At 35.7% G+C, this 15065-nt stretch overlaps 1 protein-coding gene across 1 annotated transcript in view; it reads right to left on the bottom strand.

Moving 5' to 3' along the window:
* Nucleotides 1–15065, bottom strand: part of LOC150103428 (serine/threonine-protein phosphatase 4 regulatory subunit 1-like) — a 649146-nt gene that overhangs the window by 24930 nt on the left and 609151 nt on the right. Inside the window, exon 14 of the mRNA XM_090398478.1 lies at nt 3096–3272. Coding sequence (XP_090254604.1) covers nt 3096–3272 — 177 coding nt within the window. The remainder of the gene's footprint in view (nt 1–3095; nt 3273–15065) is intronic.

The following is a 15065-nucleotide window of genomic DNA, read 5'->3' as shown; positions in this document are numbered from 1 at the left end:
CATACCAATCATGGATATATATATATATCTCCCTCTCCCCATAGAGGTCTATGTAATACCACTTGGGACATTGCTGAATTCTGGTTTGAAATACTCTACAGATCTAAATCTCCATCTCATAATGTTATACAGACCTTAAATGATATTATCTCTAAAAGAGGAATAATAATTTTGTTATCACAAAGGCCGACAATGAGAAAGCAACAGTAGTTCCAGACAAAAAGGAAATATTACTACAGGAAACTTACTTTATCTCTCTCTCTCTCTATGACTACTCTACATATCGCCTATAGTCTATACAACTGACAAACTCATAGGTGAAGTCTCCTGTTGGGATGCTGAAACAAAAAAGAAGCTAAAGACCTATCATGATTATCCACATGCTTAGATTATATATTCCCAAAAATTCATAAACAGGATATTCCATTGCAACCTGTGCTTCATTGCATTACTTCTCCTTGCTAAGAATACTATCTATCTTGCATGCTTATGATTCAACTTCAGAGCCAAAACCATATATAAGAAATACTGAATTTTAAAAATACATTCTTAGATCTTTGTAATGAACTTATTAGTCTTGATACTTTTTTGCTCTTTACTAATATTCTTTTAGATAAAACTTCAGAATTATTCCAATAAGTCTTTCCTGACAGTATAATTTGGCATTTTGATTTAATATTTCATTCAAGCTCCATTTGTCAGAAGAAAGTTTACCAACAAATAAAGATTATGGCCATGGGCAGTCTGCTTTACCCTGGTTAATTGTTTAATGGAGCATTATAAACAATATCTTCTCCTAAACATTCAACTGAAGCCTTCAAATGGTACAGATATGTGGATGATATTTTTGTGGTTTTCAAATTCTGTAGCAGAAGTTAAACTTCTTTTTTTTTTAACCAAGATCAATGCTGTTTATCCTAGGATATAATTTATGCAAGAAATAAAAAACAAACATCGCATTTCCTTTCTAGGTCTCCTCATTCATGCTCTGTCTAACCACTCCTTATCAAAAATATGGCACCATCAGAAATATCATCTGTTATCACTCCCATTGCTCCAATAAGGACTTGTTGATGCAAGAAATTATAGTACATCAAATCACCCTCTGGTCTCATGGTTTCAGTGCGACTTTAATCAATAAAGCCATAAGCAGGTATAGTGTTTCCCTATCTTCAGTCTCTCAGGAAGATATCAATGATGTCAATATCCAACATACTAAAGGTGTATCTAAATGCATCTCAAAAACACTTAGGTCTATTGTCATTCAAGTGGCCTTCCATCCTGTCCACAGTATCATTTATTTTTAGGCTCTGTGAAGAACAGACTTACACCACTAGCTTATTCTGATGTTTATCAAATTCTTTACACCTATAGTTTATCCTATTTTAGCAAAAATAGAATATTTCTAGCTGTTCATGATGAGGAACATCAGAACTACATTAAATTCCATAAACCATACAGAATATGCCATCTCTTTTAAACACAGGGCTCTGTGGAAAAAGACCAAAGTTCTATATAAGTGTCACTTCCTCATGAAATGTTATGTAAAGAGCACTATAAACACTGCTTGCTTAAGTTAGTATTTTTTTAAACATAAAATAGGACTTCAGCATCAATTAGACCATGCTGTTCTACATTATTCATGTTATGACCTATATGTTTGCATCCTTTCCTTTAGTTTGCAGTTTTTAATCTTTGGTAATGATGACTGTGCCTTGAGTTCAATTTTGAATTATATTGAGAATGTCTTGATACCTGGGAAAATTTTATATGAAATAAATCATGAGGATGGAGGTAAATGTCATTCCAAGGAGAGAGAGATCTCATTCTGTCTGGTAATCATATTAGTTATCTGTTGTTATTTCTTTAAATTATGTCTACTTACATCTCGATTCTTCAAGAAATCGCATCGCACACATGTGAGCATGAATGTATGCTACTGTATAAACAGCGTATCAACAATACTGTTAATTTTCCCTCTTTAAAATGAAATATGTACACTAAAAACAGAGTGTTTTAACTAGGATATACATTAAGTGGCCAGGTTCTAAGGATAGGCTACTGGCTAAAAGGAGGACCCTTTGACCTATTAATGCAACTTCACTGCATTAGTATTTGAAGGATGCAAAATCATGCTCATATTTCTGGAACTATTCTTGCATGAGATTTGCCATAAGATATGCAGTAACTCTGGAAGTAATAGTATATGGATAAACTCTAAGCATGAGAGAATGTACCTAGTTTGCCACAACATTCAACTAGGCTGTGGAATACAACTGTTCCACAGCACCAGAGAATTTAACATCTTGAAAACATTTCAAGCAACAGCCTGCAGTGCCACTTGACACAATGAAACCATTAACCCATGCTTCTGTTGCCATATCCTAGGATTGCTGACAATGTGGAACAACTGGAACCAGGTTTTCAGACAAGGTGATCATTTTTCCACTACTCAAGTAGCCAGTATTTATGTGTTTTAACCCTGGACTGCATGCTTTAGTTGACAGGGATCAATGTCCTGTTCATCATAATATGCCATTCTGTGCACACATACACAGACTACATGTTTTGCAAGATTTTTTGCAACATTTGGTCAGTGTTTCATATCAATAACCATTCTTTGGATAAAGGAATTTCGATGGTTGGATGTTTTATGGCTGTTTGACAATTTTTGATACACTTGAGCAGAGAGTACTTTCAGTAACATTTGCACAAGCATTTCTGATATCGACAATCATAGCTGTGCTCAAATCACTTAGGTTATGAAGCTGTCCATGATGATAAAGAACTGTGCATGTACATATGTGTGCAGATATACATATATTTTCCCTTTATATCTGTCCATCTAATTTAAAGAGTCTCGAATAGACACAAGACAGTCTTCTCTGCCAAAGTGGATGGTGGATTCCTTAGATGAAGAATGTCTAATAAAAAAATAAAAAAAAGAGCCACTTGGTGTATAATAATAATAATAAAAAACATAAACAGTGTTAATCAAACCTTTAAGAAGTCTGCAAGGTGTTGAAGTATGCCAATCCTAACTTCATCTAAATCTTTAACAAAACCTAAAAAACTAAAACTTTAAGAAATCAAACCTTTAAGAAGTCTGCAAGGTGTTGAAGTATGCCAATCCTAACTTCATCTAAATCTTTAAGAAAACCTGAAAAAATAGGTAAAAGATCTTGTGCAGCAAGATCTGGACCCAAAATAACAGCCAACTGATGCATTGATGAGGCAACAGTACGTCTTGCTTTCCATTGTGAATTAAAACCCTAATAAAAAATACAACAAATATGTATACTGTTAAAAATAAAAATTCTGATAGAAATACAATGAATATTGAGTAATCAAACAACTGATAGGCATTAAAATAAATTTATACATGAGAAAACATGAATTTATACACGAATGAATGAAGTCTCCCATTAACCATCTTCCAAATTGTGAAAAGACATTTGTAAGAAGACAGAAGGTAAATATCAGTTAGGTTGCAAAATGTTCATGAAGCTACTGAGAAAGCTTAGAAATGGAAAAAAGTGTATTGTAAAAGAATTAGTGAATATAAAGTCACAAAAAAAGTGGTGTTAAAATTATTCTAGATGTCTGGAATAATTACATTGAAAGACTATAATAAATTTAGTTGAATCCTTTATCCAAATGTGAGCAAACAAAGTTTGCACCTAAAAGTATCTTCAGGCACAAACTTTCACTCTTATCTCAGTATCTCCCATAATGCAAAACACATCTCCTTGCAGATATGTATAATGTTATGCATTAAGGGAAGGGCCACGCACTACCCAGACTAGTTTCGACCTTTATTGAGGTCTCTTCGCTGGGAGCCAGGCCCAAGTGGAGATACCAAGCAGAAACATTAGCAAAGTCATCTCTACCTATAGGAGTTGCCAAATGGTGTGCCACCATTTGGTAACTCCTATAGGTAAATTGCCTGGTGTTGTACTACTTACCTCAGTCCTGAAGATACTTTTTAGGCGCAAACTTTGCTTGCTCACACTTGGATAAAGGATTCAACTAAATTTATTATAGTCTAACCAAGTGAAAAATAAACTTTCAACATCTTTCTCTAAATCCAGAGTAATTTAATAAAAAGGTGGCACACCGTTTGGCAACTCCTATAGGTAGAGATGACCTTGCTAATGCTTCTGCCTGGTATCTCCACTTGGGCCTGGATCCCACTGAAGAGACCTCAATAAAGGTCGAAACTAGTCTGGGTAGTGGCCCTTCCCTTAATGCATAACATTATACATATCTGCAAGGAGATGTGTTTTGCATTATGGGAGTACTGAGATAGGAGTGATGTTAGCTTGCTCCACCTTTGCAATGAGTTTCCCGGTGTTGTACTACCTTACCCCAATCCTGAAGATACGTTCAGGTGCAAACTTTGTTTGCTCACACTTGGATAAAGGATTAAACTAAATTTATTATAGTCCAACCAAGTGAAAAATAAACTTTCGACATTGAAAGACTGCTAAATCAAAGAAGTGACAAAATGGTGGTAGAAAGATCCAACAAGAATACAAGAGGTAGACAAAGTCATTAAAATCCTGAAACATGGAAATGTGGCCATGATAATATATAATATTTGACCAGTTCAAACATAGAGATATAAAGGTTTTACAATGGTTGCTGGATAGAACTTTCGTAGTACCTATCTATAACAGAGGAATTTCCCTACTAAATTTTCCAGGTAAGATTCATGAAAGCATTCTTGAGAACAGGCTAAGAAAATTTGTGAAATAGAAAACTTGGAGCTGTGTTCCTGCTAAATATGATGCGATTATTACAAGGATATATAGTTAAGTTTTGTAGATCTGGAAAAAGTATATAACAAGGTATAAAGAGAAATGTTATGGCTTAAATGGAACACTATTTCAATTGTAAGTCAGCAATTAAAATTGAAGTACAGGAAGATGGTCTGATGTAAACTGAGGTGCGAGACAAGGGTCCATGTTATCTTCATTGTTATTCATCATTTATATGGATAGCATTATGAAAGAAAGTGGTATTACACATGAAATCAAAATTTTAGAAGTTAATCTCAGCTCATTACTTTATGCAAATGATGTTATGCTCTTTAAATAAATCTAGTACAAATCTTCAGGATTGATTAACTAATTCAGAACATTTTAATAATAAGGTGATACACATTTTTACAAATTGTATATGTATAATATATAATTTCTGTATTAATTCAATTAATTAATTTCGTCTTCTTATGTCTAGATCTCACTGATAAGACCTCAATAAAGATAGAAACCATCTAAGTTTCCATTAATGCATAACAATATACATATCCAAAAGGAATTATACTTTGCATTATAGGATGCTAAGGCAATTGATATGGAGTCGACAGCCTCTATATACAAGTAGCCTGATCAGGATGATACTTCACGTGCAAACTTTGTTTGCTTATACTTCGGTAAAGGATTAAACAAGAAAATAATTTCTTGTCAAGTACAGGGGTGAGTCAAAAGTCATGAAGGGGGTCTGAAGTATTAATAACTTTTTTTTACATTTACAAGATTTGATTTTTCACACCTACTGTAAATTTATTTCCCACACACACACACACACACTGTATATGATGCTATGTTATTGTAAATTTAAAACAAAAAATAAAAGAGTTGTTAAATATTGAAACCCCTTTGTGACTTTTGGCCCACCCTGTATAAGTAAACCAAACAAATTTGGCAGCAGCATTGAAAATCTCAGGATCATTCTGAATAGAGAATCTAGAGAACAAGAAACATATTTCAATTATTTAGGAACAATTTTTTAGTGAAGATGGCAAATTACATATGGAAATAGAAAACAAAATAAGCAAAGCTGGTACAGTGAGCAGTTAACTGAATAAATTTATATGGAATAAGAAAAAAATTTTTTTTCACTTTGTTACAAAGTAAATTATACCTGACCAGAAGTTATATTCTTGTTTAATAGTTTATTCAAGTTGCACTTGAATAATCGATTTAAGTTTGCATTGCATGTGAAGTATCTTCATGTTAGGCTAGTTGTATATACAGGCTTTCGACTCCCCATCAATTGACTTGATACACCTTATAAGCTAGTCAGTCATTGGTGCAGTCTCATCCACTAACAACATCAGAGCCCAACAGGAATGTGGGCTTGACCTGCTGGAGGACAGACGAAAATTTGCCACCATAAAATTCATAAATAATATCAGAAGCTACCAAAGTGATCATATCTCCCTAAAAACTTATGAACATTGGAACCAAATTTGCAGACTTCACAGATCATCAACTTTACAATATGATGACAATATCAGGAAAGAAATAGGTCTTGATCAGCTAAATGTCCACATAAACAAAGAACCGCTATTTTCCAGTCCTTTACCTTCAAATACCTCCATAAATCTAAACCTTACCAAACTCTGTACAAAAAAAGAACCAAAAGAAATGCTTAAAGGAAAAGGCCTAAATACCATCAACCTTCTTTCATCCTCCAAACAGGTTATTTGTTATACCGATGGATCATCAGACACCAATATGATTAATGGAGGCGCTGGTGTTCTCCTTCTACTCCCAAAGGGTGAAAAAGTTTCAATAAAAGTTGGATCTGGGAGAATCGCTTCCAATTTTACCAGCGAACTCTACGCAATAAATAAAGCACTAGAAGCCTACTTAAATCTATCATCATCTCAACAATCTGAAGGAATTATAATTTACAGTGACTCAAGATCAGCTATGGAGGCAATCAAAAATGGCAATACCAAGCTCACTCAAGACACCCATAAACTCTTAAATCATCTAAAGTGTTTAGGTAAAAGTTGCATTTTACAATGGATTCCTGCTCATGTAGGCATTGATCACAACGAAGCAGCTGATAAATTAGCAAAAGAGGCCAGAGAACTCAACCAAGAAACTCATATGATAACTCTTGCTGATGCCAATGCACTAGCAAAAGCTAAACTAATTCCATTGAAATCAGTGATACAACATCAAATTCCCGAGATCAATGCTGACAGAAGGACCTCCACCACGATAGCAAGACTACGAACAGGACATTATAGAGGAATGAAGATCAATACAGATGATACGAGAACATATAGAAACTGCAACAACTGCTCCAATACTGAACTGACACCCACTCACATCTTTACCTGTCCAGCAATTACAGCAGCCTTGCAAGAAATAGATCCTAATCCTGAACAACAGCTCTATACAAACAAAATCACAGACATAGCCAAAGCAGTACAAAGAGCACACGGAAACATCTAAGACTCTTCAAAGGACAAGACGACAACAACAACAACATTAGAAAAATATATGACTGCTGCATTAATTCAACCTCATTATCTTTCTGGGCCTGGCTACAACAGAAGAGAATATGAAGAGACCTCAATAAAGTTCAAAATCATTTTGGTTGGGTATTGGACTGACAGCATGATTGTAAGCTTGTAGATAAGTCACTGCTTTAATAGTAAATCATGATAATTTGAAAATTACTGATTGTAGTATCCTTCTGTATGACTGTGTGGTTGAAAGTGTTTTTATTTTTGTGCTATATTTACACAATGTGCGATATATAAAAATCCTAAAAGACACCCTAACTCGTCATCAGAGTTCAAGTTTGTACTATACACATAAGAAGCCTGAATGGCAAAGAAATGGAGCTAGCTGAGGAATTGGGTAAGTACCAGATCGACATAATAGGGGTGACTAAAATAAAAAAAAGACAAAATTTGGTGAGATTTTTCTGAGCAATAAATAAAAATTTTATATTCAGCCAATGAAAATCAGGGAAAAGAATGCGTAGCTTCTTGAATGGCAAGCAATATCAAGTAGAATGATGTAGGTAATATCAGAATGGGGAATTGGACAATGAGACTTATTTGTGCCTATGGTCCCACAGAAGGTTCTGTTAAGATAGAAGTGGAGGAATTTTTTGAGGCTTTAGAGAAAGAAACTGACACAATGAAAAACGAAAAGTTGGTCCTTGTTGGGGATCTAAATAGCAGATGAGAAAATGATTGTCAGATATACAAAAATATTTTGGGAAAATTTGGAGAAAAGAACAACGCTAATAACAATGGCAAATACTTTTTGGATTTCTGCTTAGGACATGGACTGGTTATTACTAACACAATGTTCCAACATAAAAATGTGCACAAATTTACATGGAGAGAAGAAGCAAGGAATAAGAAAAATATCATTGACTATGTTATTGTTGATAGTGATGTTTTCCCACTGGTGCAGGACACTAGAGTGTACAGAAGATTTGAAATTGGAAGTGATCACCATTTAGTCTTGAGCAGGATAAAATTGAATTTCATACTGAAAACAAGAACATGTAAGAAATTTTTAAAGTGAATAAAAGTTTAGCAGCTCTCAGATGTAAACTGTAGACTAAAATATGCAAACATTATTCAAGAAAAAATGAAAGAGTTTCAGAACAGTATCCAAACCTTGGCGAGTCAGTGGCAAATCATGAAGGAAATAGTGATTGATTCAGGCAGAGAGGCATGAATCAATGTAAGGACAGAAAAATCATAACTCCATGGTGGACACTAGAAGTTAAAGAGGCAGTGAAAAAAAAGAAGAAAGCATATCAAAAGTCCCTGGCAAATAAGTCGGCTTGTGCTCTTAAGAATACAGAGACAAATGTAAGAAAGCTAAAGACTGTGCAAAAATAGCTGAATGAAAGTCGTGGGAAGACATTTGGTAAGAACATAGAAAATATTCTGGAAGCTGTTGAAAAAACTCAGAAATGGAGGAAATAGTACTGTAAAAGGAATTAGAGATGATAAAGGTGATATGAAAATAGGAGAAAAAGATATTCTTGAAGTATGGAGTAATTACTTTGAAAAACTGCTAAATTGCTTGTTTCAACAAGCAATGATGACAGCACAGTAGTAAAAAAACACTCAACACACATGCAATCAGGAATATATATCCATACTTGAAGTAGAAAAAGCCATCAAAAGCCCGAAATGTGGAAAGACAGCGGGAGTAGATGATACTCGACCACAAATGCTCAAGTATGGAGGTATAAAAGTCTTACAGTGGTTGCACTGCATAGTTCAGAAGGCCTGGACAGAGGGACAAATTCCAGATGATTGAAGCACAGCTCTCATAGTACCCATATATAAAAAGGGAAATAAAACTGAATGTGAGAATTATAGAGGTATTTCCCTACTGAGTGTTCCTGGTAAGATTTAATCAAGTATACTTGAAAAACAGTTGAGAAGGATTGTGGAAGGACCAAATACAGGTTGTCAGGATCAAATTTTCATGTTACAACAAAGTGTTGAGAAATCGTGGGAATATAACAAAGATCTGTATCTAAGATTTGTAGATCTGGAAAAGGCATATGACAGGGTGCTAAGAGAGAAGCTGTTCAAAGTGCTACAGTTGTATGGTGTCAATGGAGCATTATATCAAGCAATAGTTAGTCTTTATTTGAGTTGTAAGTCAGCAATTAGAATTGAAGGAAGTACAGGAAGATGGTTTCATGTCAAATCTGGTGTCAGACAAGGATGTACATTATCCCCTCTGTTATTTATTATCTATGTGGATCACATTATGAAGGAAAGTGGTATTAAACCTGATATCAAAATTGGAGATGTTAATCTCAGCTCTTTATGCAGATGATGTTATACTTCTAAATAAATCTGCTACAAGTCGGAAAGATTCCCTGACTAAATTGAATAACTCTTAATAGATTTGAAATGAAGATCAGCAATAAAAAGACAAAGACAATGAAAATAGGTAGAAGCATTGAAAATATCAACTGCATTGTGAATGGAGAACCTATAGAACAAGTAAAGCATTTCAGCTACTTAGGCACAATTTTTAGTGAAGATGGTAAATTATATAAGAAAATAGACAGCGGAATCAACAAAGCTGGTATTGTAGGAAGTTAACTGAATAAATTTATATGGAATAAGAGAAATTAGTCAAAACACTAAATTACCAGGCAGTGTTCTAACCAATTAAAATTGGTTAGAACACTGAGAGCTGGGTTAGAAATAAAACACTTGACCAAAGGCTGGAGACCACAGATATCACAGTCCTGAGAAAGATTAGATGGGTGAACAGATGGCATCAGTGGCAACGTCATATTAAAAACGAGGATATTAGGAAAGAACTTAATATTATTAGCAGCCAGGAATGTGCTAGCAGAGCTAATCTCAGGTGGTATGGTCACTTAAACAGAATGGGAGAGAAAAGATTAGCAAAACAAGTGTCCTTTGCCAGGTTGGCAGGAAAACGACCCGAAGGAAGCGACCAAGATATAGGTGGATAGATACAGTAAAAAGTGCCTTAGAAGATAGAAATATAAGATCTGATAATATTGGCGTCTTGACAGGTAACAGATTGATTTGGAGGAAAATTGTAAATAGGAAGTTAGTAATGGTGTAAGTTTTTCATGCAGTACTATCATATCCTGTATACCCCTTGAGGGTCCATATCAGGAATTTAATGATGATGACGATATATAAATAATAGTGTTATTCATGGTGGCAATGCAAACAGGAACAATGATGGCCAAGACATTGCTGTATGTGTATGTGGGGAGGGGTGGGGGTATGAGAGTGATAGTGGAGAGAGAAAGAGAGTGTGTCACAGATGTTTTACAAGCCAGAAATGTGAGACTTGTTGGAAGCAAGAAAATGAAGTAGTAGAAGTTAGTGCCAAAAGCTGTGAAACTGAAAGTATTAGAGTGAATGAAGTTACAGGTTTAAATTATGGTAAAAGATATGTGAAAGAGAGTATAAAAGAGCTGTTTGAAAGTAGCAGTAACACAGTGTATGTGAAAGTTAAACCAGCAGCCTGTTAAATAACGAGTATGACAGATAAAAAAAAAGTGCGGTCAGCCTGATAGAGATAGCAAAGAGCAGTGAGAAAGTAATTCAGGATATGAAAGCAGAATTGGAGGAGATGAGGCAATTGTGGAATGGAATGAAGAGATTAACAGGTGTGTATAGAAGGAAGAGGAAAGCTGGAATAAAAGATGGCAGTGTGAAAGAGGTGTCCAATGCTTTGGAGTACGCATGCATAGATTCGATTATTAGAGGTGTGGTAAATAAGAAGGTGCATAAAGTTTGCTTTCCATAGGGGTAGACTAAGTAGAGTGATTTAAGCAGTAGATATAAGGAAAAAGTAAGCAATAGTTGGTAGTGGTGGTAGGCACAAATGATCTAGATGAAAAAAGGGAGAATGTAAGGATAGATATCAGGAGGTTGCCGAGGACAATAAAAGATAACAGTGTGGTAGGAAAGGTAGTCAACTGTGTTGCTCAGACATGACAGTGATGAGATGAGACAGTGAGCAAGGATTATGAATGCAATGCTAGCTCAGACGTGTGAAGAGAAAATAATTCATTTTGTGATGTATAGGATGAATTTGAGGGATGGATGGAGCTGTATAAAAAAAAGATGGGCTACACGTAAATTGAATTTGGTGAGTCAGCTGGAGGAACTGTTGCTACAAAAGAGAGAGAGATAGTGATGACTGAAATGAATGGAAGACCTGAGAAAGCAAGAGGTGACATGGAACAGCAGGAGAGCTCGTGAATGGCATGAAGAGAATGAGAAAGAAGGAACATAAGACAAATTGAAATGGGGGAGGTTGGGATGGACAGGGAGACACTGCACGAGAAGAGTGGATGATAGATAGAGGAGCAGATGTATGTGTGTACAACAAAGAATTGGGATGACCAGGGATGTGGGGGAAACAAACAGGTCTGAGGACAGGTGTAAGATTGGTAATGGTAGAGATGAGTGGCTTGGGGGAGAGGGGATATGGAGGAGGAACTACATCTGAGGAGTGGGATTGGGGAGGCTTGTTACAGAACCAGAAATAAGCTAGTATGTATATTTACAAATGCCAGAAGTATTCAAAATAAAGGAAATTAAATATTGTGGCATTAATAGAATATATTCACCCAAAATTTGTTGGAATAAGTGAGACATGGTTAGATGAGGATGACATTCTGATGGGAATAGTGGTGAATGGATGGATATAATGCTTTTTGTGAGGATAGACAAGATAGAAGGGGGGGGGGGGTGCTGTTGATGGTAGCAGAGGAGTTATCTCCAACTGAAGGAGCAAACAATGGTAGTGCTTTTGATGCAGTATAGTGTCAAGTCAAAGTGAACAGAATGAAATATCTAGTTAAATGTTGCTACAGATAATTACTACCTGGTAATATGGAGGGTATATGCAAATCAGTGTAGCTATGAAGAAAAGGGTAGTCATTATGGGTGATTTTAATTATGGTAATACAGACTGGAATGAAGAGATAGCATCTGGGGTCAAAGAAAACTAGCTAATGAACCAATGAACTTCTAAGTAGCGAAGAAGCTGACTGTTGATGACCAATTTTTGAGAGTACTGCAATGAGGACAATTCGGTGATAGTTTGGCAACAGACTTTTATCTCCATTTGTTTAGGAAGAGGGTGGATAAAAGCTTGCAAATGCAATACAGAAAGTGTGTTAATTCTAGAGGACTAATTTGTATCAAGGATATTCAGTATTTTTCTGACATCCTTCTAGCAAAAAAATCAGAAGCAATACCGATGGTGGTTTTGTGGAACAGTAGAGGGAGATTTGCCTTGATCATCTAAACAAGAGTTTGAGAAGACTGATGCCAAGAGGTCAGCATTATCTTAGATGTTGCCACCATCGGGCTGATTGAGAGGTGGAAATATAGCAGGACAAAAGTTTTGTCCAACAACCTTGGCAAGGGATTAGAAGGCTTGGGTGCCATTTGAGCAGAAGAAAAGAATAGTGCATTTGGTACTTAAAAACTGTTTTAGATTTCCTGATGATTTTTCTGTTCAGGACATGGATGAGTTATTAGTAACACCATGCTCCAACATAAAAATGTGAATAAATTCATGTGGAGAGAAGATGGCAAGAAGAAGAATCCTCACTGATTATGTTATTGTTGATATCAATGTTTCCCACTGGTTAAGGACACAAGAGTATATAAAGGATTTGAAATTGGAAGGTGATCGCAATCTAGTTTCAAGCAGGACAAAACTGAATTTCTTAATGAAAAGAAGAATGTGTAAGAAAGCTTTAAAACGAATCAAAGTTGAGCAACTTTCAGAAGTGAACTGTGGACCATGTTCCAATATACATAAACATTATTGAAAAAAAAATGAACAAGCTTGAAAACAACCAAATCATGGAGATTCAGAGGAAAGCCCTGAAGAAAACATTGATTGATTGATTCAGTCAGAGAAGTATGAGGTGAACCAGGTGATGAGGTTCTGTCGTAAACTCAAGAGGTTAAAGAAGAAGTGAAGGAAAAAAAGAAAGTGTATTGAAAGTTCTTGGCAAGTCAGTCAGTTTATTCCCTTAGAGAATACAGAAGAAAATGAAGCTCTGTAAAAGTTATGGAAGTCGTGGGAGACGAAGAACAAAGAAAATTAATATCAGGAAGGTGACAAAATATTCTGGAGGGTATTGAAAGAGCTCAGAAATGGAGGAAATTGTAAAGGAATCAGGTGGTAAAGGTGACATGAAACCGAAGATAAAAATATTCTAAATGCCAGGAGTAATTACATTGAACAGTTGCTAAATGAAACAAGCAATGCTTGAAGCAGAAAAAGCACCAAAAACCTGAAATGTGGAAAGGCAGCAGCTAGAGTAGATAATATTCAACCAGAAATGCTCAAATATGAGGTATAAAAGTTTTACAGTGGTTACTGCACAATTCAAGTGGTTTGGTCATAAGGTTGAATTCCATGACTGGAGAATCATAGTAACCATTCCATCTAAAAAGGAAATCTGTTATTCACTAGCTACAAGAGGGGAATGAAAAATTCTATTAAACATTAAGAACAAAAATGATATTAAAGCAACTAATATAACACAAGAAGGAACATAAATTAAAATTCTTTAACTCCCGTGTTTCATCAAATTGTAATAACTCGTTCTTTTTCTTTTAAGATATATAAGTTACTAAATCACTTAAGGAAGTGACAACATAGATAAGAATATAAATTAATTACACTTTAATAAATATTTCTGCTATTTCGGCAATGTCACATTGCCATCTTCAAAAGGAACTTACAAAAAAGGCACGTGCACGTAGGCACTACAACATAGTAACTGAGAATGAAGTGATGAAGTTATTGTTCTCCTAAAAGTCCTGATGTTGCCCCCCCCCCCCATAGCGAGCTAAGTAGGTGTTCTTGGCTGTTGAGTGAAAGTCTGCTGATGTAAGCCTCCCAAATTTGGAGCAGTCTCACACATCCAAATTTGTTGAGGTTTTGGAGAGTTTCTTAGGGCTGAGGCTGATTCCATAAATAGCCTTTCGAATTTGTGTTTGCTGGTGTATTACTGTAGCTTTCTTCCACCGTATTCTGTGGCATGTATCCAGAGCATGATCTGCAAGACCAGAGTGGCTGTACTTGTGAAACCGGATATAGCCCTTGTGTTCCGAAATTCTGATATTTGCTGTCCTGTCTGTTTGGCCAAAGTAAGACAGTTTACAGCTGCAAGTCATGTTTTTTTAAGATTTTAATTTTATCTGAGGTGCCTCGGATGTAGGGAATAGTGATGGATTTAGAGTAATCCTTATTGTGAATGGGGGTTGTGGTTTGTTGGTTTCAATATTTTTTGGATTGGGTGTGTGTGTGGGGGGGGGGGGAATAGCCATTGGCTGAGAAAGTGTTGAGGATGCGATTTAGTTCAGTGTTCAGGGCCTCATCGTTAGAACAGATTAGTTTTTAGCCCTGTTGTATAGTGTTTTCACCACTCCATATTGTTATGAGGTGGGTTGGTAGAACTGTTGGTGAATGTACTTGCCTGTATGAGTGGGTTTTCTATAAACTGAGAAAACCAAGGTTCCATCACATCTTAAACAACCAACACCCCAGAGTTAACTTGATTCTGGGGTGTTGGTTGTTTAAGTGTGTTAAGAAGGAGAGGAGTGTATCAGAGCCTCTCAAAACTTCAACAAATTTGGATGTATGAGACTCCCAAATCTGGAAGGCTTACATCAGCAGACCTTCAGCCCAACGGCCAAGAACACCTACTTAGCCCACTAGGGGGAACCATCAGGACTTTTA

The sequence above is a fragment of the Typopeltis vanoorti genome, chromosome 9, assembly GCF_054136105.1.
Source record: "Typopeltis vanoorti isolate ZY-2024b chromosome 9, IOZ_Tvanoo_1.0, whole genome shotgun sequence".
Taxonomy (NCBI): domain Eukaryota; kingdom Metazoa; phylum Arthropoda; class Arachnida; order Uropygi; family Thelyphonidae; genus Typopeltis; species Typopeltis vanoorti.
Note: the sequence above shows the minus strand (reverse complement) of the source record. Positions and strands in the feature narration are given on the sequence as shown.